The sequence below is a fragment of the Ornithorhynchus anatinus genome, chromosome 12 (assembly GCF_004115215.2).
Source record: "Ornithorhynchus anatinus isolate Pmale09 chromosome 12, mOrnAna1.pri.v4, whole genome shotgun sequence".
NCBI classification, from domain to species: Eukaryota; Metazoa; Chordata; class Mammalia; order Monotremata; family Ornithorhynchidae; genus Ornithorhynchus; species Ornithorhynchus anatinus.
The window spans coordinates 1,281,635-1,303,874 of record NC_041739.1 but is presented as its reverse complement, the minus strand read 5'-3'; the positions used below and the strand labels follow the sequence as shown (position 1 = coordinate 1,303,874).

The window sequence follows — 22,240 nt, the reverse complement described above, 5'->3', positions numbered from 1 at the left end:
GAGTCATCTCCTTGTTCTGAAATATTGACTTTTGGGGATGTTTGCTAATGAAATCTTTGAGGATGGCTTTTGGATTATCTGAAAGCCCTGCAAAAGAAACTATGGTTGCCCTAATGTCTTCTTAAAGCTCTCCTCAAAATACTAGCAGAGGCAGAATTCATTCATTCATTCATTCATTTGTATTTATTAAGCGCTACCTGTGTGCAGAGCACTGTACTAAGCACTTGGAAAATGCAATAGAGCAATAAAGAAAGACAATCCCTGCCTACAACAGAAACAAAATGGGAAGAGCAGATGACTGGGAGTCAGGTGACCTGGATTCTGATTCTGGATCGCCACTTGCTTTGGGTAGGTCACTTTACCTCTCTGGACCTCAGTTTCCTCATCTGTAAAATGGGGATTAAATGCCTGTTCTCCCTCCCCCTTGGACTGGGAGCTCCACCTGGAACAGGAACTGTGTCTGATGTGTTTTCTGTTAAGTGCTTTGTTTATTTTTTCTAAATGCTTACTATGTTTCAGGCATTGTGGGTAGATGCAAGTTAATCAGTTTTGACAAAGTCCGTGTCCCACATGGGTTTCACAGTGTTAATCCCCATTTTACAGATGAGGTAATAATAATGTTGGTATTTGTTAAGCGCTTACTATGTGCAGAGCACTGTTCTAAGTGCTGGGGGGGATACAAGGTGATCAGGCTGTCCCTCATGGGGCTCACAGTCTTCATCCCCATTTTACAGATGGGGTAACTGAGGCCCAGAGAAGTGAAGTGACTTGCCCACAGTCACACAGCTGACAAGTGGCAGAGCTGGGATTCAAACTCATGACCTCTGACTCCAAAGCCCGTGCTCTTTCCACTGAGCCATGCTGCTTCTCTAGGTAACAGAGGCACAGAGGCCGTCAAGTGCCTTGCCCAAGGTCCCACAGCAGACAAGTGGCAAAGCAGTATTAGAACCCAGGTCCTGACTCCCAGGCCCATGCTCTGTCCATTAGGCCAAGCTCTTGCTCCTCTGGTTGTAGTATATCTGCTCCAGTGCTTAGTCGCTTGCTTGGCACATAGTGTTTGACAGATATTATGATTATGATTATTTGCCCATCTCAAATTTTAGCCAAGACCCGGTTCTCTCTTCTGTGCCCAAGTTGCCTCTTCTGACTAAACGGCCTGACTGCTTTGTTTTTCCCTATAGTGTTTGACTACAGCTACCGGGATTACGTGCTTTCCTGGTACGGGAACCTGAGTCGGGATGAAGGGCAGCTATACCACCTGCTTTCTGAAGATTTCTGGGAAATCACCAAACAGCTACACCAAAGACTGAGCCATGTAGATGTGGTGAAAGTGATCTGCCAGGATGTCGTCAAAGCTCTGCTCACCCACTTCTGTGACCTCAAAGCAGCTAGTAGCAGGTAAAAAATAAAACACAAAAAACCCATGAACACCCAGATTACTCTCTGAAAATCTTCCATGTTCTGCGTTGGAATGGTCCACTAGAAGGGGGAAATGAACAGGAAGAGAAGTAGCGTGGCCTAGTTGATAGAGCCCTGGCCTGAGAGTCAGAAGGACCCACGTTCTAATCTCGGTTCCATCGTTTGTCTGCTACGTGACCTGGGGCAAGTTACTTAACTTTCTGGGCCTCAGTTACCTTCTCTGTAAAATAGAGATTAAACTGTGATCCCCATGTGGGACATGGTCTGTGTCCAACCTGATTAGTTTGTATCTACCCCAGTGCTTAGTACAGTGCTTGACACACAATAAGTGCTTAACAAATACCATAAAGAAAGTAGGGGGGTATAAAGGTGTTGGAGGTCTTTTTAAAAAAGGAAGCCAAGAGTGATAGAGAAGGTCAATTAAAAAACCTTTTTAGAGTTAGGGTTTCCAGAATCCACCAGTCAGTGGCATTTTTGGAGCACTGACTGTGCACAGCAACGTTCTGAGTGCTTGGAGAGCATGATACAGTAGAGTTGGTAGACACCTTCCCCGCCCACAAGGAATTCATAGTCTAAAGGAAAAGCATATAAACAATCAGTCAATTGTATTTATTGAATGCTTACTGTGATAGAGCACTGTACTAAGCACATGGGAAAATACAATATAATAGAGTTGGTAGACTCTGCCCACAACAAGCTCACAGTCCAGAGGAGGAAGCAGACATGTATACAGACATGTGTGTATAAATATGTGCGTATATATGGGTATGTATTTATAATAATAACAATAATAACATATATATTATTCTGGATATGTATATAACAGTTATGGGGCTAAGGAAGGGCTGAATAAAGGGAGCAAATAAGCACCTCTGGGACACCTGCAAAAAGCAGCTGTGGCTGATTCACCCAGCAGCAGCGGCAAAACTCCAGTCTTGTGCGGGGGAGAGAAACATAAATGACTTTGGGCAATCTCAACAGCACCTAATCAGCTTAGCCCTATCCCAGAGGGAGCGGTAAACTCATTATGAAAAACAGCACATCCTTGGACAGACGGACAGACGGCCGGACAGGCGGCAGCGTTTGGGCTTCTTTTCAGGATTCAGACGGATCTAGGAGAGCCTGAATTCCTGGCATGGCCTCTGGGCCCTGCCCCCTTTCCTCCTCAGAGAAGTCAGGGACTGGCATGTGCCCCCAGCCTCATACGGCCATAAGCGTTCACGCCCACCCGAGAGCCCTGAGGTATCAGCTGGCGGCTGACAGATGGTAACTTTTCTCTAAGTCCCGCCTCCTTGGGAAGCTACGAAAATCTACCTCCTCCCTGAAGCCATTCTAGGTTTCTACCTTCCGATTGCAATTCTGCTTTCATTCTCTGGTTTTCTTTTTTCATGGCACACTTTTGTATTCTGGAATATGTTTCCCCTTTTTTATGGTATTTCTTAAATGCTTACTGTGCATCAAACACCGTTCTACATCCTGGGATAGGTACAAGTTAATTAGGTTGGACACAGTCTGTCCTGCATGGGGCTCAGGCTAAGTAGGAGGAATCCCCATTTAACAGATGAGGAAATTGAGGCACAGAGCAGTTAACTGAGCAGTTGCCCAAGGTCACCCTGTATGCGATTGGCAGAGCCGGGATTAAAATCCAGGTCCTTCTGAATCCCAGGCCTCTGCTTTCTCCAGTAGGTTTTCTTCCTTGGTGTGGGGTTTCCGCTCTGCTGCCCCTGTTAGATTGAAATCGACTTAGGCAAGGATCAAGTATTTTGGTTTTCCTATGCAGTGCCCCCCAATAAAAGAGATTCTACCTGGTGGGAGCCCAGGAAATAGCGTTGCTGTCAGCCAGGGCCTATTGGCTCTGGAAGAAGAATCGTATGCCAGCTAGTAAAGGCAGAGGAGTCAGTCAACCAGTGATATTTTTTGAACTAAGCACTTGGGAGAGGATAATAGAGGAACTAGACCCAATCACAGCTCTTAAGAGCTTCTGGTCTAGTGGAAATTATATATTTATTCATTCAATCATGCTTATTGAGCTCTTACTCTAGGCAGAGCACTCTACTAAGCTCTTGGGAAAGTACAATATAACGGTAAACTGACACATTCCCTGCCCACAGGGAGCTTACAGTCTAGAGGGGGAGACAGACATTAATATAAATAAATTGCATATAAGGATATAAGTGCTGTGGGGCTGGGTAGGGGGGATGGATAAAGGGAGCAAGTCAGGGTGACACAGAAGGGAAAGAGAGAAGAGGAAAGGAGGGCTTAGTCTTATTCTATAAACTGTATATTATAAATTATATTAATGTCTGTCTCCCCGCTAGACTGTAAACTCACTGTGAGTAGGGAACATGTCTACCAACTCTGTTGTACTCATCCAAGTGCTTAGTACAATGCTCTACACACAGTTAGAGCTGAGTAAATACTATTGATGATGGAAAATCTCTTGCCTCCGAGAGCCCTGCCATGTGGAAACTCACCCACGTTTGGTGTTTTGGTGTGCGGTGCTTACCGCTCCTGGAGAAAGTCAACATTGAGTGTGGTATATAGATTTCACAATTCTCAGAGGATGGAAAAGGAAGCGACCGGAGAGAGGCTGTCCACCCCCAGAGGGCACGTGGCTTTTGTTCTTGTATCTCGTTGGCAGCAAAATGTGGTCCTCAAGGGCTTCTTGTGGAAGAGAGCTGCAGAGGGGCTAAGCTGGCCCTTGGCATCAGCATGTGCTCAGCCCGAATCAAAGCTTCTGGTCTTGGCAGATGGGAGTGTCCACTCCTCTGGGCCGGCTACTTCTAGACAGGGAAGGCTATGCCCCTCTCATCTATCTTGTCACTGCTGAAACCCCACCCAACATCCTGCCTCTGCCCTGGAACTCCCTCCCACTCCATATACAGCAGACCATCACTCTGTCCATCTTCAAAGCCTTCTTAAAATCACATCTCCTCCAAGAAGCCTTCCCTAACTAAGTACTCATTTCCCCTACACGCTCTCCTGTGTTACCTATATGCGTCAATCTGTATTATTTAAGCACTTGATATTCACCTCACCCTCAGTCCCATAGCACTTCTGTACATAGCCATAATCTATTTTATGGCTATATATTTTAGCCATAGCCATAATCTATTTTATGGCTCTAATCGGGCTCTCCCCCGATTAGACTGTAAGCCCGTCAAACGGCAGGGACTGTTTCTATCTGTTGCCAACTTGTTCATCCCAAGCGCTTAGTACAGTGCTCTGCACATAGTAAGTGCTCAATAAATACTATTGAATGAATGAATGAATGAATGAATATTTTAATGTCTGTCTCCTCTAGACTGTGTATTCTGGATGGACAGGGGACGAACTCTTGAATTGTCCTTTCCCAAGCGCTTAGTACAGTGCTGTGTACACACATTGGCTGATTGATTACTTTTGTTCATGGTATTTGTTACTGTGTTCCAGGCACTATACTAAGCACTGGGATAGATACAAACTAATCAAGTCTTAATCCAGATGAGGTAAATGAGGCCCAGAGAAGTGAAGTGACTTGCTCAAGGTCACCTATAGCAAACAAGTGGTGGAGAAAGGTTAGAACCATGGTCTTTCTGACTCTCAGGCCGGTGCTCTATCTATTCTCTAGGCCCCGCTGCGTACCTTGGCAGATTGGGATGAGGATAGCCATGTGGTTTAGTGATCGATTCTTCCCTCCCTACCAGGTTTGTCGTCCATGGTGGGCAGCGACTCTGGAGGTGAAGGAGTGCTGGGTATGAAGGCAGCTTCCTAGACACCGGGCACTCTTCACGAGAGCACCTAGATCCCTTCTCTTCCCCTTTCCCCTACAAGGTACTCTATTGTATGCCCCCAAGAGCTTAGTACAGTGCTCTGAACAAAGCAGTCACTCAATAAATACCATTGATTGACTGACTCTAGACTGTAATCTTAGCCTCTGGACTGTAAGTTCATTGTGGACGGGGAATGTGTCTACCAAACCTGTCACGTTGTCGTCTCCCAAGTGCTTAATACAGTGTTCTGCAGAAAGTAGGCACTCAATAAAAATTAATGATTGTTTGATCGGCTGCCCCTGAAACTCACCGTCACCAAGCCGCTGGTGCTTCAGAGCCTCACCCGGTTAGGAAGAAGTATCGACAGGAAGCTTATGTGACTGAGTGAAATCCAGTACCTTGCCAAGAAGGCTAATTGATCGGGTCACTGAGACCAGAGATTCAAGGCTGTCCTCGATCAGAAGATGCGCCAGCCTATCCGTCTGGCTCCCCTCGACTTGGCTCTGAGAGGATCGGACCTTTCAATTCATGTCCGACTCTAACTATTACAGGATATCTCGACGGGGAGTTTATGAGTATTTGAAGCGAAGGGTCTTTGGTAGCTGGAGACAATAAATTAATGACAGAAGTTGATTAAATATTCAGTTTCTGAATGGAATATTAATTTCTTCCCCGGGAGTTTGGCCTGGCAGCTACTACCTCCAGCTTGCCCTTTCTAAAATTTCCATTTCTGCCGGAGAAAAGCACCCCAGATCGGCAAGTCACCAGGTCGAATCAATGACGGCTGTTGTTCTGAGCTAGTCTGCAGGTGTGCGGGCTTGGCTTTCGATTTGGCTTAACTTCTTTTACAGGCTTTTCATGTCTAGATAAAATTTCCCCCGGCCTCTGACCAGGATGTGAACGGGAAACTCCAACCATAAATGATCTCCTGTGGATCTTGGGGAGATAAAATCTGTAGCGGCCCTCTGGAGACAGACAGGGCTGTGCGACCTTGCCATGTTGCCCCATCCGCATCCCCGGAGTTGGTTGAGTGCCTTCTGTGGGCACAGTCCCAACCGTGCAGAAGCAGCAAAGCCTAGAGGAAAGAGCACGGGCCTGGGAATCAGGAGACCTGGGTTCTAATCCCGGCTCTGTCAATTACCTTCTTGTGTGACTTTGGGCAATTCACTTAGCTTCTTTGTGCCTCATCAAGGATTCGATATTTGTCCTTCGTACTGAGATTGTGAGCCCATGGGGGACAGAGATCGCATCCAATGTAATTAACTTGTATTTATTCTAGTGTTTAGAACAGTGCTTGACACATTCATTTATTCATTCATTCATTCAATAGTATTTATTGAGCGCTTACGATGTGCAGAGCACTGTACTAAGCGCTTGGAATGTACAATTTGGCAACAGATAGAGACAATCCCTGCCCATTGATGGGACACGTAGTAAGTGCTCAACAAACACCATCATGAATGATGTTCAAAGCCCACTGCCATGCGCTCGGGAAGCTTAGAGAGAGGGACAGACCTGGGCCTGTCCTTGAGCCCTAGGAAATAATAATAATCATGGATTTGTTAAGCACTTAAATGCCAGGCACTGTGCTAAGCATTGGGGTTGATACAAGAAAATCACATTGAACACAGTCCCTGTCCCATATCGGGTACACAGTCTTAATCCCCATTTTACAGATGAGGTAACTGAGGCCCAGAGAAGTGAAGTGCCCAATGGCACACAGCACCCAAATGGCAGAGCTGGGATTCGAACCTAGATGGGTTGGAAGGGGCCTTAACCATTACGTCATCCTACCCACCACTCTGGCTCCTTGCTCAGAGTTAATACTCCCCCCACCCCCCGGCTTCTTTTCCTCATCTCCCTGTTCTCAGGCCCCCCAGTCTATGACAAACCACCCCAAGCTTACTGTGTGCAGAGCACTATACTAAGCGCTTGGAAGAGGACAGTAGAATAAAATAACAGACCCATTCCTTGCCCACAGTGAGCTTGCAGTCTAGAGGAGGAGACAGACATTAATATAAATACATTACAGATATGGAAATAAGTGCTGTGGAGCTGAGGTGGGGTGAATAAAGGGAGCAAATCCAGGTGATGCAGAAGGGAGTGGGAGAAAGGAAATGAAGGCTTAGTGAGGGAAGGCCTCTTGGAGAAGATGTGCCTTCAATAAGGCTTTGAAAGGTGGGGAGAGTCATTGTCTGTTGGTTATGAAGAAGGAGGGCATTCCAGGTAGACGCTTGTGAATTTGAGTTTATAACCAAGTGGACGGTGTTTCTCTGTCAGGTTTGGAAGAAAGTCTGCACCCTCTGGCACATGTTGAACCCTTACTGTGTGCAGAGCACTGTACTAAGCGCTTGGGTGAGAACGATATTATAGACACATTCCCTGTCCATAATGAGCTTACAATGTAGAGGAGAGAGACCCATGCCTGACTCATTAGTAAGGTTTAATTAGTGGGGCCGTGGGGCTGGGAGGGAGATGGGAATGAGGAGAGGGGATGGAGAGTGGCTGACTGAGAGGAGTTTGGGAACCAGGGGCTGATTAGCCGAGAGACCAGAGGCTGGTCCGATGAGCCCGTCTCAGGTGCTGCTGGATGCGGGGACCTGGATCTGTCCCCGGGCCTAGCAGCAAACTCAATTCCATTTTGGGAGGACTTTTTTTAATGGTATTTGTTAAGTGCTTACTATATGCCAGGAACTTTTTGAAACCCTGGGGAGCTACAAATAATCAGGTTGGACACAGTCCCTGTCCCACTTGGGGCTCACAGTCTTAATCCCCATTTTCTACAGATGAGGGAACTGAGGCGCAGAGAAGCCAAGTGACCTGTCCAAGGTCACACAGCAGGCAAGTGGCTATCCACTAGGCCGGGCTGGTTGTTCCTTTTCCTCCACGGTCACGGCCTCCGTCCCGCTCAGCCCGGCCGCTTTGGGGTCATCGGAGCCGGGTTGGCGGGCCGGTGGGTCGGTCCTCCGGCTGAGCCACCACTGTGCTTTCTGTCTCCTCCCTCCCCGCGCCCGTCTCTCCAGGCAGGAAGAGCAGCCGAGGCCCTTCTCCTTGCACTCCTGCCTGAGGAATGCGGAGGAGGAAATACGGTTCCTCCAAACGTACTCTCGAGTTCTGGTGCTCTGCCTCCTCCCCTCCAAAGACGTCCAGTCTATGAGCCTGCGCACCGTCCTGGCCGAAATTCTCACCAGTAAAGGTAGGCGCTTCGGTGGACATGCCTGAACGTTTGAAGGCCCATCTCCTTCAAGAGGACTTCCCCGATTAAGCCCTCCTTTCCTCTTCTCCACTCCCTTCTGCATCTCCCTGACTTACTTCCTTTATTCATTCCCCCTCCCAATCTCACAGCACTTACGTAATGATGGTATTTGTTAAGCGCTTACTATGTGCAGAACACTGTTCTAAGCGCTGGGGTAGACACAGGGGAATCAGGTTGTCCCACGTGGGTCTCACAGACTTCATCCCCATTTTACAGATGAGGTAACTGAGGCACGGAGAAGTGAAGCGACTTGCCCACAGTCACACAGCTGGCAAGTGGCAGAGCCGGGATTTGAACTCATGACCTCTGACTCCAAAGCCCGGGCTCTTTCCACTGAGCCACGCTGCTTCTCTAACTGTAATTTATTTATATTAATATCTATCTCCCCATCAAGACTGTAAGCTTGTTATGGGAAGGGGATGTGTCTGTTTATTGTTATATTGTACTCTCCCTAACATTTAGTACAGTGTTCTGCGCACAGTAAGCGCTCAGTAAGTATGAGTGACTGACCCCACCTTCAACTCCACAACACTTCTGTACATATTTTCTTTTAATGCCTGTCTCCCCTCTGGACTGTAAGCTTGTCGTGGACAGAGAACTTGTCTGCTAATTCTGTTGAATTGTGCTCTCCCGAGCGCTTAGTACAGTGCTCTGCACATAGTGAGTGTTCAGTAAATACCATTGATTGATTGATAGTGGTAGCGGAAGTAACGGTGGTAATGGAATTTACCGAGCACCCTGAATGCAACGTTCTCTACCAAGCTCTTGGGAGAGAAAAACAGAAACATAGAGCGTGTTCCCTGCCCACAGAGAGCTTGAAGTAGAAATAGAACAGAATAATAATAATGATGATGATAATGATGGGGCGGCATTTATTAGGCACTCACTATGTGCTAAGCACTGGGGAAGATACAAGAGAATCTAATCAGGTACTGTCCTTATGCCACACGGGGCTCAAAGTCTAAGAGGGAGGGAGAATAGATATTTACAGATGAGGGAACCGAGGCACAGAAAAATTAAGTGGTTTGCCCAGGGGCCAGTGGCTGACTTGGGACTAGAACCCGGATCTCTAGCGTCCAGTGTTCGTGTTTTTTCCACTAAGCGTGGAAGCGTCGCTGTTTCCTTATAGTGGGGAGGTAGTATGGCCTAATGGTAGGAGCACAGAGCTGAGAGTTGGAAACCTGAGTTCTAATCCTAGCTGTGCTTCTTCCCCGCAGTGGCCCCTTGGGCCTATCACTTACCTTGTCTGAGCCTCGGTTTTCCCATGGAGGGAAAAAATCCCTGCTTTCCTTCCCTTTTAGGCTGTATCCAAGGTGATTATCTTGCACATACACTATGCTTAGTGCGTAGTAAGCACTTAACAATTATTATTATTGTTATTATTATTATTTGAATTCCTTACCATTTCTCAGGTCTGCCTGGGGGAGAAAACTGAGAAACGTAGCACTGTCGTTCTTTCGAGCAGCTTTCCCCTACTGTAATAGTATTTATTAAGTCCTTACTGCACGCAGAGCTCAGTACTAATGCAGGGAAAGAATCCACAGGTGAGAAATAGACATGGTCCCCCTCCCTTCAGGAGCTCACAATCTAAAATGTTTTGTGTTTTCCCTCTCCCCTCAGTGCTGAAGCCTCTGGTGGAACTGTTGAGCGACCCTGACTACATTAACCAGATGCTGCTCAGGCAGCTGGAGTACCGCGACCAGGTAAACGAGCGGCACAAGAAAGCCTACACGTACGCGCCTTCCTACGAGGAGTTTATCAAGCTCATCAACAGCAACTCCGATGTGGATTTCCTGAAGCAGCTCAGGTAGCTGGCCTTTAGTGGTCGCGCCTTCCCGGCCAGACCTGCTCTTCGGAGTGGACCGGGAGTGGGAATCCCGAGAGGCAGGCGAGGGGAAGTCACTAAACTGGGCCCAGTGATTCCAGTTGACTCCACCCATCCTCTAGGCCGACAGAGTTGCCCAAAGTTCGGCTCCGTTAGATCAGAAGGAAAAGCAGCGAGGTGGGCCTGGGAGTCAGAGGACCTGAGGTGAAATTGTGCATTATCTGGAGACTTTGGATGCCACTGGGCCCAGACTGAGCCGGGGCTGTGAGCCAGGCTAAGCTATGGCCCCCAAAAGGGGTTACCACCCATGAGCCACAACCTGACCGAATGATGATTTGGTGCCTCCATTTTATCTTGCTGACCGAATTTTGGGTGGGTGTGGATTTTAGCCCTGTCAAGGTTATCGTGGGCTTTAATAATGTTAGTATTTGTTAAATGCTTACTATGTGCAGAGCACTGTTCTAAGCGCCGGGGGAGATACAGGGGAATCAGGTTGTCCCACATGAGACTCACAGTTAATCCCCATTTTACAGATGAGGTAACTGAGGCCCAGAGAAGTGAAGTGACTTGCCCACAGTCACACAGCTGACAAGTGGCAGAGCCGGGAGTCGAACCCATGACCTCTGACTCCGAAGCCCAGGCTCTTTCCACTGAGCCACGCTGCTTCCTTGGCTCACTAGTCATTTCTTCCTGCCTCTCCTCTTGTCCTGGTCTGTTGTGGTCCCTCTGGGGCCCTGTCTGCCCTGAGGAAAAAGCTCAGAGGAAAGAAATTGCCCACTCCCCTACCCTTCCGTAGAAAGCAGTGTGTCCTAGTGAAAAGAGTGTGGGCCTGGGAGTCAGAGGACCTGGGTACTAAACACGGCTCTGCCACTTGTCTGCTGTGTGACTTTGGGCAAGTCACTTCACTTTTCAGTGCCTACCTCATTTGTTAAATGAGGATTAAGACTGGGAGCGCCATGTGGGACATGGACTATGGCCAACCTGATTGGCTTGTATCTATCTTGGCATTTAGTACAGTGCCTGCCACACAGTAAGGGATTAACAAATACCACTAAAAAAAAATAAAAATGACCAGGCTTGGTTTTGGTTGGTCCACAGTTCTCTTGTTCTTGGACTTGCTGCACATCCCCTGGTCTGGACAGTAGTCTGAAAATAGGTTGAGAAGCAGCGTGGCTCACTGGAAAGAGCACGGGCTTTGGAGTCAGAGGTCATGGGTTCGAACCCCGGCTCTACCACTTGTCAGCTGTGTGACTTTGGGCAAGTCACTTAACTTCTCGGTGCCTCAGTTACCTCATCTGTAAAATGGGGATTAAGACTGTGAGCCCCACGTGGGACAACCTGATTCCCCTGTGTCTACCCCAGCGCTTAGAACAGTGCTCGGCACATAGTAAGCGCTTAACAAATACCAACATTATTATTATTATTAGGTCCACCCTCCGACCCACGGGTGAGTTCTGACAAAGGACTTCATCCCTTGGTTTAGACAAGAGCTGGAGGACGGTGCCCCCAAATCCTCTGTTGGGAGTCCCGAGCCTCAGGGACATACTTAAGCTTCTTTCTCCTCATTTCTGCAACAGCCCTGAAACAACAACGCAGATGTAGGTGCTGGGGAGAAAACCACCTTGTTGCTTAGCTACTCGTTGCCAGACTGAATTGGAAAGGTCCTCTGCTCGAGGAGCAGGTGGGCTCTGGGTTCTGCCTCAACAAAATGGTGTTCTATTAGACACTTTGCTCAAGAGCTTAAATTGACATGAGGCTCATTTGGGACCGAACATTAATGGGGCTGCTTCCTTAGCTAGAAACCTAACTGTTCTGTTGTTTTTCTCGGAGGTTCGTGAATACGCACTCTGGTCTGGCTTTCTTCACACTCCCAAGAAGTTGCCTTTAATTGCCTTTCGGTGTGAGGAAGCGACAGGTTGACAAGGCAGGGAAAGGTGTGCCCCTTCCTCATTAAATTGAGATTACTGGGGACGCTATAGATCAGTGCTGCAATTTACATTATCCAGCCATATTACTGGCCTGGACGTGTGCTCCGTCTCCATTAATGGGACGAGATCACCCCCTGTGGCCTGGGAAAACCTGGGGTGCAACAGAGGTGTCCGCTTCTCGCTTTGAATGTGGGGGCAGGGACTTTATGGACGTGGGGCAAGCTTGAGCCTTCACAGGGTCCACAGGCCTGAGAAGCCCCATCTGGGGGTCTTTTCTGGCTTAATTGGCAAAGATGAGGGCGTGAGGCTGGGAACCCATCTTTGAAAACCATGGCGGGGTGATGCCCCGGCTTTTCCCAGGGAGTGGGCATCCAAGGCAGGTAGTGACACACGAGTTTCAGTGCGGAGGACTTCTGTGTTCCGAGTAAGCCACGGTAAAGAAAAAAGCAGGGTAGATTAGTGAATAGAGGATGGGCCTGGGAGTCAGAAGGTCATGGGTTCTAATCCGGACTCTGCTGCTTGTCTGCTGTGTGACCTTGGGCAAGTCACTTCTCTGTGCCTCAGTTACCTCATCTGTAAAATGGGGATTAAGACTATGAGCCCAGTGAGGGACAGGGACCAAGTCCAACCTCATGATCTTATATCTAGACCAGTTCTTAGAAGAGTGCTTGACACATAGTAAGTGCTTAACAAGTGCCATAATAATAATAATAACAGTAATTTTGCCCTGCTTTGTGGTCTTTATTAATAATAATAGCTAATAATAATAATAATAATAATTAAAAAAAAGACCGCAGAGCAGGGCATGAGCCTGGGGTGGGAAGGGGCTGGGAGCCAAGCACAGGCTGAAGGCAGCTGATGCCCCTTTTCAGGAAGGGGAGGTGGGGTTGGATCTGGGGTCTTGGTCCCCGATGTAATTCTGGAGTTCAGATATGACTAGAGGTTCTGAGTTTTGCCCTGGGGAACATCCCAGTATTTTAGAGGACATACACACTTCACTTCCTTCCGCCCCACGGAGACCCCTTCAATCAGCCCCAACCTGACAGTCTTTGCCCCCTCCTGTGCCCCACCCCTCCTTCTCTCCTCACTTCCCTCCAGGCAAATGCTGCTTCTGCTTGGATCTGGGCCTTCTCCTCCCCCCAGTGCCAGTTGGTCCTGTCATTCCTGTAAATCCTTCAGAAGGTGACCCCCGGGAGGGCCCGGAAGCTCGGGCCGGTCCCAGGTATTTGGACCGTCCGTCTGTCCGTCCATCCGTCCGTCCACAGGGCGGGGTCTGGTTCACAATGCAGTGCTGTTCCCAGAGAGGTGGAAGGAAACGCTTCAGCCTTCCTCCAGCAACTCCCGATATGAGTGGTCCTTTGTTCGTTGAATGGTGGTCCCTGGGAATGTTTGCACTTTGGAGCTCTGCCCTCTGGAGGGTTTCTAGAGGCCTCAGGATAAGGAAGTGAAGGTGAATCAGGGCATTTCTCATATCTGGGTACATATCTGTTATTTATTTATTTATTTATATTGATGTCTGTCTCCCTGCTAGACTGTAAGCTTATTATGGGCAGGGAATGTGTCTGTTTATTGTTATACTGTACTGTCCCAAGCAATACAGTGCTTTGCACACAGTAAGCGCTCAATAAATACGATCGAATGAATAAATGAATGATTGAATGAATGTGTTTGAGTGAGGTGAGGAGTGGAGAAACATGGAGTGAATGACTTTGTTTAAAAATGACCTGGCAGCAGAGTCAAGTATGGACTGGAATCCTGAGAGGTCAGCAAGGAGACTGATAGAGTAATCAAGGCGGGATAGGAAAAGTGCTTGGATTAAAGTGGTAGCCGTTTCGATGGAGAGGAAAGGACAGATTTTAGCGATGTTGTAAGAGTTGAACCGACAGGATTTAGGGATAGATTGAATATGTGGGTTAAATGAGAGAGAGGAGTCAAGAGTAATGCCAAGGTTACAGGCTTGTGAGAGAGGAAGGATGATGGTGCTGTCTACTGTGATGGGAAAGTCAGGGGGAAGACAGGCTTTTGATAAGGAGTTCTTTTTTGGACATGTCAAGCTGGAGGTGACAAGGGGACATCCAAGTAGGATGAAGGCAGGAAGAAATGCGAGATTGCAAAGAAGGGAGAGAGATCGGGGCTTGAGATGGGAATCATCTGCATAGAGATGGTAGCTGAAGCCACAGGAAAAAATGAGTTTTCCCAGGGAATGGGTGCAGATGGAGAATAGAAGGAGCCCCAGACTGAGCCTTGAGGGACACCTACAGTAAAAGGGTGGGAGGCAGAGGAGGAGCCCGTGCAAAGAAACTGGAAACGAGTGGCCAGAGAGATAGGAGGAGAACCAGGAGAGGACAGTGTCAGTGAAGCCAAAGCTGGATAGTGTTTCCAGGAGAAGGGGATGGCCCACAGTGTCGAAGGCAGCTGAGAAGTCAAGGAGGATTAGGATGGAGTAGAGGCTTCCCTCTCTTTGTTGTCCTCCAATTAAATTGGACACACTGAATATTTTTCACGTCAACCAGACTGGAGAAGAGGGGGGAAGCTTTAACCTAAACAACTCCATGCAACTGCAGAGATGTATCACTCTGTTTCTTTCAAGGGAGATTTCTTTCAGGTTCTCTGCAGGGGATCCTCTATATCCACTTTGCCTTTGCTCTGTTCAAAGGTAGACAACAAACAGAAAGCAGGCACACGTTTTTGTTGACTCTAAGGGTGTTTCAGCAGGATAACCTCGTTTAACTCCTGAAAGTTCAGGTTTTCTCTCAGATGGGCAGATGGCCAGCTGGAACCTCTGTCCTCCCCTGCTTCCGCCCGCCGGTGGCAGGGAAGGGGCTCAGAATGGGAGTTCTTCCCAAGGACCTTGAGGTTGTCCCCTGCCATTAATTGCTTAATGGCTTAATGGCCCATAAGGAGCAATAATGGCTCCTTGTGGGCGGGGAGTAAGTCTACCAACTCTGTTACGTTGTACTCTCCCAAGTGCTTACTACAGTGCTCTGCACTCCATAAGTGCTCAATAAATAAGATTAATCCATTGACCTGCGAGAATATGGCCTACATCAAGGAGCAGCAGGGCCTAGTGGAAAGAGCACAGGCCTCGGAGTCAGACCACCTGGGTTCTAATCCCGACTCCGCCACGTGTCTGCTGTGTGACCTGGGGCCTCAGTTACCTCTGTAAAATGGGGATTCGATACCTTTTCTCCCTCCTATTTCGACTATGAGCCTAGTGTGAGATAAGGACTGGTTCTGACCTAGTCATCCTGTCTCTTCCCCAGCACTTAGAACAGTGCTTGACACAAGATAAGTGCTTAACAAGTACCACAATTATTAGTATTATTATCATCATCATCATCACCAAGATAAAACCTTTCTTTGCCTTCCCCCTGTGCTCCTTTTTCTTCAAAGACTTTTCTTCTCTTGTGTTTTCTCTAAATCAGGTATCAGATTGTAGTGGAAATCATCCAAGCAACCACTATCAGCAACTTTCCCCAGATGAAAAGGCACAAAGGTAAGGAGCCATTTTGCTTTGATCGATCCAGCAGAGAGAGACGGTGCCTTGGCCCCTCGGCCTCAGGGCCGGACTGGCCTAACGGATTTTGGTGCTGTGGCCTTTGAGGGCCACCAGGTTGGGTCACCTCTGGTGATCCTAGAAGCATAGCCTAGTGGATTGAGGACGAGTCTGGGAGTCAGAAGGTCATGGGTTCTAATCCCGACTCCGCCGCTTGCCTGCTGTGTGACCCTGGAGAAGTTACTTAATTTCTTTGTGCCTCAGTTCCCTCATCTGTAAACTGGGGATTAAGATTGTGAGCCCTATTCGGGACAAGAACTGTGTCCAACCTGATTATCTTGTATCTGCCCCAGCGTTTAGAACAGTGCCTGGCTTATAGTAAGCACTTAATAATACCAGGCTCCTTGCTTGTTAGTAGCCAGCCTGCTCATAGCCAGGTAGGCGAGTGGCAGATGGAAGCAGAAGGGCTTCTGGCCTTCTGCCCCTCCTTCCCATCTCTCAAGTGCTCATGCTGAGATTTCCCAGGAAAAAATCTGGAATCCGGCCCAATCAAAAAATAGCCTAGAAGACTTGTGTGGAAGACCATCTCCCCTGAGCTTAGTTTTCATCCACGTGGCTTTTTTCCCAGTACTTAGTACAGTAGCTTTCCTAGAGAGGTGCTTAATATATATATATGAGTTCTGTAACATCAGATTCTACTGGTGCAAATGGACCGGACACCTCCATTTCTGCAGGCAGCCTCTGGTTTTGTCCCTCTGGTCTTAGCTGGTGATGCCTCAAATTCAGGAAAGTTTGAGGGGACAGTCTGGGGAGACTCGCCCCTCGCTGCCTGCCCTTGGGGCCACCCCTGTGCTGAATCTGTAGCTGGACCTCTGCTCCCTCTGCCTCTCTGCCACTGCCCCACTGAGCTCACCCTCCTCGGGTCTCTCCCGGTTCCGTGCTCCGGGTGGGTCGAGGGGGAAAACAGGTTTTATTTTCTCTACGCACTCAGAGCTGAGGCTCATTGACATGGCTTAGTTGAAAGAGCATGGGTTTGGGAATCAGAGGTCATGGGTTCTAATACCGGTTCCGCCACTTGTCCGCTTGGCCAGGCCACTTAACTTCTCTGTGCCTCAGTTACCTCATCTGTAGAATGGGGATGAAGACTGTGAGCCCCAAGCGGGACAAGGTGATTACCTTGTATCTACCCAGCGCTTAGATCAGTGCCTGACATATAGAAAACGCTTAACAAATATCATCATTATTATCATTATTAGGTGGAAATGGGCTTCACACGGTCCGGAAGCCTGATTGGTGTTGGAGGGAAAGGGTTGGTCATTTTTCTCCTACTGAGAGTGTGTGCACAATTGGGAGGCCTTGGTACTGTGAGGGTGAGGCGGTTGGCACGTGGGTGGGTGTGGTGGTGTGAAAGCGAGGGGATGGTGCATGCAAAGGCATGGTATCGAGGTTAGTGCCCGGGTGTGGCATTGTGGTGCTTGGCATGGTGTGAGTGTGATGGTGTGGTGAGGATGTGTCCCCACATGCTTGAGCTCTGGCAGAGATCCCAGAGGCCCTCAGTGCCTTTAGCATCGACCCAGGCAGTCATCATTCTGGCGTGTGCTCTATTAATAACAATACCTTGATTTTAATGTAGTATTTTTATTCCCCAAATGCTTCCACAATTTTTGGCTCATCCTTTTTTGGTCTGAGCAGCATTCCTGTAAAGTAGGCAAAGGCGTGTATTATTATCTCCATTTTGAGGATGAGAAAACTGAAGCTCAGAGAGGTAAAGTGACTTGCCCAAGGTCACGCAGCAGGATAGTAGCAAAGCTGGGACTAGAACCCGAGACTGCATTGGCTACATTATCTGACCTTGGCTTCAATGTCCTCTCCTGGTTCCCCTCCCATCTCTGACTGCTCCTTCTCAGTCTCTTTTGCGGGCTCCTCTTCTGCCTCCCACCTTCTGAGAGTGGGGGTCCTTCAAGGCTCCATTTTGGGTCTCCTTCTTTTCTCCATCTACACCCACTCCCTTGGAGAGCCCATTCGCTCCCATGCGTTCAACTACCATCTCTATGCAGTTGATTCCCAAATTTTGCTGTCAAGTCCAGACCTCTTTCCTTCGCTACAGTCTCGCATTTTTTCCTGCCTTCAGGATATCTCTGCCCGACAGTCCCACCGACACCTCCAACTAAACATCTCCAAAACAGAACTTATCTTCCCGGCCAAACCCTGTCCTCCTCTGCCTTTCCCATCACTATTGACAGTACCACTCTTCTCCCTATCTCACAAGCCCCAAATCTTGGCATTATCCTTGACTCATCCCTCTCATTCACCCCACATATTCGATCTATCACCCAATCTTGTCAGTTCTACTTTCAGAGCGTCTCTAGAATCTGCCCTTTCTTTTGCATCCAAACTGCTACTACGCTGATCAGGCACTTATCCTACCCCACCCTGACAATTGCTACATCTGCCTCAATCAATCAATCAGTTGTATTAATGAGCATTTACTGTGTGTACTAAGCGCCCTAAGCTTGGAAAAGTACAGTATAACAATATAATGGACACAATCCCTGCCCACAACAAGCTTCCAGTCCAGAGGGAGGCTTTCCTCCTTGCTGACCTCCTTGTCTCCTGTCTCCCCCGATTCCTGGTCTATACTTCACTCTGCCGCCCAGATCATTTTGCTACAAAAACGTTCAGTCCACATCTCTTCACTGTTCAAGAACCTGCAGTGGTTGCCTATCCACCTCCTTGTCAAACAGAAACAGAAACTTGTCACTGACTTTAAAGCCCTCAATCATCTTGTTTCCTCATATCTCACAGATCTCCTACTACAGCCCAGCCCACATACTTCATTCACTCTTCTACCGCCAATTTATTCACTTAATCACCTCAATCGCATCCATCTCACTGCTGACCCCTTTCCCATGTCCACCCTCTGACTCGGAACTCCCTCCCCTTCCATATTCAACAGACCACCACTCTCCCCACCTTCAAAGTCTTATTATGGTCACAACACCTCCAAGAGGCCTTCCCCAATAAAACTCTTTTCCCTGACTCCCTTTCCCTTCTGCATCATTTATGCACTTGGATCTATTTACCTCATCTGTAAAATGGGAATTAAGACTCTGAAACCCAAGTGGAACAACCTGATTTACCTTGTGTCTACCCCAGCTCTTAGAACAGTGCTTGGCACATAGTAAGCACGGAACAAATACCATCATTATCATCATCATCATCATCATCATCATCATCATCATTATTTTTACCCCTTAAGCACTTGATATTCACTCCAACCTTAGCCGCACAGCACTTATGCACAGATCCGTAATAATGAATTACATGAATCAACATGTCTTCTCTTCTAGACTGTATGTTTGTTGTGATCAGGGACTGTGTCTTCCAACTCTGTTGTATTGTCCTCTCCCAAGCACTTAGTGCAGTGCTCTGCACACAGTAAATGCTCAGCAAATACCATTGATTGTTTGACTGATTAGAACCCACACTCATGTTCTTTCCACTATACCTCTAGACTGTCAGCTCATGGTGGGAAGGGAATGTGTCTATCAACTCTGTTGTATTGCACTCTCATTCAGTCAGTCAGTGAATCATATTTATTGAGTGCTTACTATGTGCAGAGCTCTGTACTAAGCGCTTGGGAAAGTATACTACAACAATAAACAGACACATTCCCTGCCCACAACGAGCTTACAGTCAAGAGTCTCCCAAGTGCTTAGTATAGTAAATACCAATAAGTACCATCGATGATGATGAGAATGCTTAGTAAGTGCCATAATTATTGATTATTCCCTAGAGGGAGGAGAGGTGACTGTGATCGTCTTGAGGGAAGCAGTGGAAGAGAGCAGGCGGTCTTCAGGGGTCCTGGAAGTGTCATGGGTGGCTCCTGCTACCCTTCCCCCTCCTCCCCTTCCCCGGGTCACTCAGTCATTCAGCCAGGAGCTCCAGTCCACGTTTTCATTTTCAACGATTTGCATCATTTGAGGAATGAAGTTTCGTGAAAAATTCACTGATGACTAAGGATTTCTCACATTTTAAAATGGTTCTGCCCCCGCCAGGTGTAAGGCCAATGACTCGAGCTCATCCGTATGCATGATTTATGGAAATTCTTTGGTATTTCGTGTAGAGCCAGAGAACTCTGATTTGAAATAGTGCAATGGGAAGCTTAAGAAATATAGTCTTGCAGGTTAAGGGAGGGAAAATAAATTCATGGGTCTATTGATTGACAAGTGGTTCGTGTTGGATTAAGAGAGAGGGAGAATTAGGGCTGTTGGGTGGATAGACCGTGGGGGTGGCCCAGTAATAGTTTTTCTTATGTTCTTAAATTTGGAAAAGAACATGAAATCACAAAAGACATCAGTTTTTTTCAGTCTTGCCAGATGAAGTATTTTCGCATTATGGAGTTGAGGCTTTTTTTTCCAGATTCCATTTTTCCACTTTGGCCATGGAAAATTGAACCAGATATCTGGTCCAAACTAAAGAAAAACTCGCCTTTTAAGTTAACAGTTCCCATTGATAAAATGTACATTATTAATATATCTAAAATTCTAGCAGACAGATAAATTGAAGATTTTTTAAATGAAATCATGCACCAGATGGAAGGGTGGAGAGGTATTTTAATAATCAGTATTTTCAGGCTCACTTTTCCATCAAAAGCTTCCTTTGGGAATTTGTCTCCTTTCTAGTCAGTCAACTATCCTCCCACCCAACTCCTGTCCTCCTCCTGACTTTCCCATCACTGTAGACAGCACCACCATCCTTCCTTGTCTCACAAGCCTGGAATCTTGGAGTTACCCTTGATTCCTCTCTCTCATTCAACCCACATATCCACCCTATCCCTAAATCCTGTCGGTTTGGCTTTCACAGCATCGCTAAAATCCATCCTTTCCGCTCCATCGAAACTGTTACCATGTTAATGCAAGTATTTATCCTATCCTGCCTGGATGACTGCACCGGCCTCCTTGCTGACCTCCCAGCCCCCTGTCTCTCCCCACTCCAGTCCATATTTCACTCTGCTGCCCCGATCATTTTTTTCCAAAAACATTCGGTCCAGGTTTCCAACCTCCAGGGGTTGCCCTTGTTACTCCGGATCAAACAGAAACTTCTTACCATCCATCATCTTAAAAGCACTCTCTCACCTTGCCCCTTTCTACCTCACGTTGCTACTCTCCTACTACAATGCAGGCCGCACACTTTGCTTCTCTAATGCTATCCTTCTCACTGTACCTCAATCTTATCTATCTCACAGTGGACGTCTCGCCCTCATCCTTTCTCTGGCCTGGAACACCCTCCCTCCTTATATCTGAAAGACAATTTACTCTCCCCACCTTCAAAGCCTTATTGAAGGCCCATCTCCTCCAAGAGGCCTTCCCAGACTAATCCCTTTTTTCTTTTTCTTCCACTCCCTTTTGCGTTGCCCTGACTTGCTCCCTTTATCCATCCCCCTTCCCAGCCCCACAGCAATTATGTACATATCTGCAATTTATTTACTTATATTATTGTGTCTCCTCCTCTAGACTGTAAGCTTGATGTGGGCAAGCAATGTGTAAAGAGCCCGGGCTTTGGAGTCTGAGGTTATGGGTTCAAATCCCGGCTCTGCCACTTGTCAGCTGTGTGACTGTGGGCGAGTCACTTCACTTCTCTGTGCCTCAGTTCCCTCATCTGTAAAATGGGGATTAAGACTGAGAGCCTCATGTGGGACAATCTGATTACCCTGTATCTCCCCCAGCGCTTAGAACAGTGCTCTGCACATAGTAAGCGCTTAACAAGTACCAACTTTTTTTTTAATATTATGTTCATTCATTCAATCATATTTATTGTGCTTACTGAGCGCAAAGCACTTTAGTAATCGATTGGGAGAGTACAGAATAAATAAGCAGTCACATTCTCTGCCCACAATGAGCTTACTGTCTAGAGAGGAAGACAGATATTAGTATAGTTGAATAAATTACAAATTGTACTCTCCCAAGTACTTAGTACAGTGCTCTGCGCACAATAAGTGCTCAATAAGTTCATTCATTCAATCGTATTTATTGAGCGCTATGTGCAGAGTGCTGTACTAAGTACTTGGAAACTACAATTTGGCAACAGATAGAGACCATCCCTACCCAACAACGGGCTCGCAGTCTAGGAGGGGGAGACAGACAACAAAACAAAACAAGTAGACAGTCTGGAGCAAGGTATATTTAAAAGATTGTCTTGGGAGGAATGAAGGGAGTGAGCTGGGGGGCAGGGGAGGAGAGCAGATAAGTATTATTGATTGATTGATCGATCAGGCTCCTCCACTCCACTCATCCAGGAGTCCGCCTAAGCCTTCCAAGGAGGCCAGCACATCGTTTATGGATCATTTTTTTATGGTATTTGTTAAGTATTTGCTATGTGCTGCTTTTCATTAACTTCTCTGTGCCTCAGTTACCTCATCTGTAAAATGGGGATTGAGACTGTGAGCCCCACGTGGGACAACCTGATCACCTTTTATCTATCCCAGTGCTTAGAACAGTGCTTGGCATGTAGTAAGTGCTTAACAAATACCATCATTATCATTATGATTATTATTTCTAGGGT

The 22,240-nt window shown here is 47.4% G+C and overlaps 1 protein-coding gene across 1 annotated transcript in view; it reads left to right on the top strand.

Annotated features, from left to right (window-relative positions):
- The window catches only part of SNX25 (sorting nexin 25), a 75,922-nt gene that overhangs the window by 28,261 nt on the left and 25,421 nt on the right, over nucleotides 1-22,240 (top strand). The window contains exons 3-6 of the mRNA XM_029077151.2: nucleotides 1,182-1,398; nucleotides 8,195-8,367; nucleotides 10,048-10,234; nucleotides 15,606-15,676. Coding sequence (XP_028932984.1) covers nucleotides 1,182-1,398; nucleotides 8,195-8,367; nucleotides 10,048-10,234; nucleotides 15,606-15,676 — 648 coding nt within the window. The remainder of the gene's footprint in view (nucleotides 1-1,181; nucleotides 1,399-8,194; nucleotides 8,368-10,047; nucleotides 10,235-15,605; nucleotides 15,677-22,240) is intronic.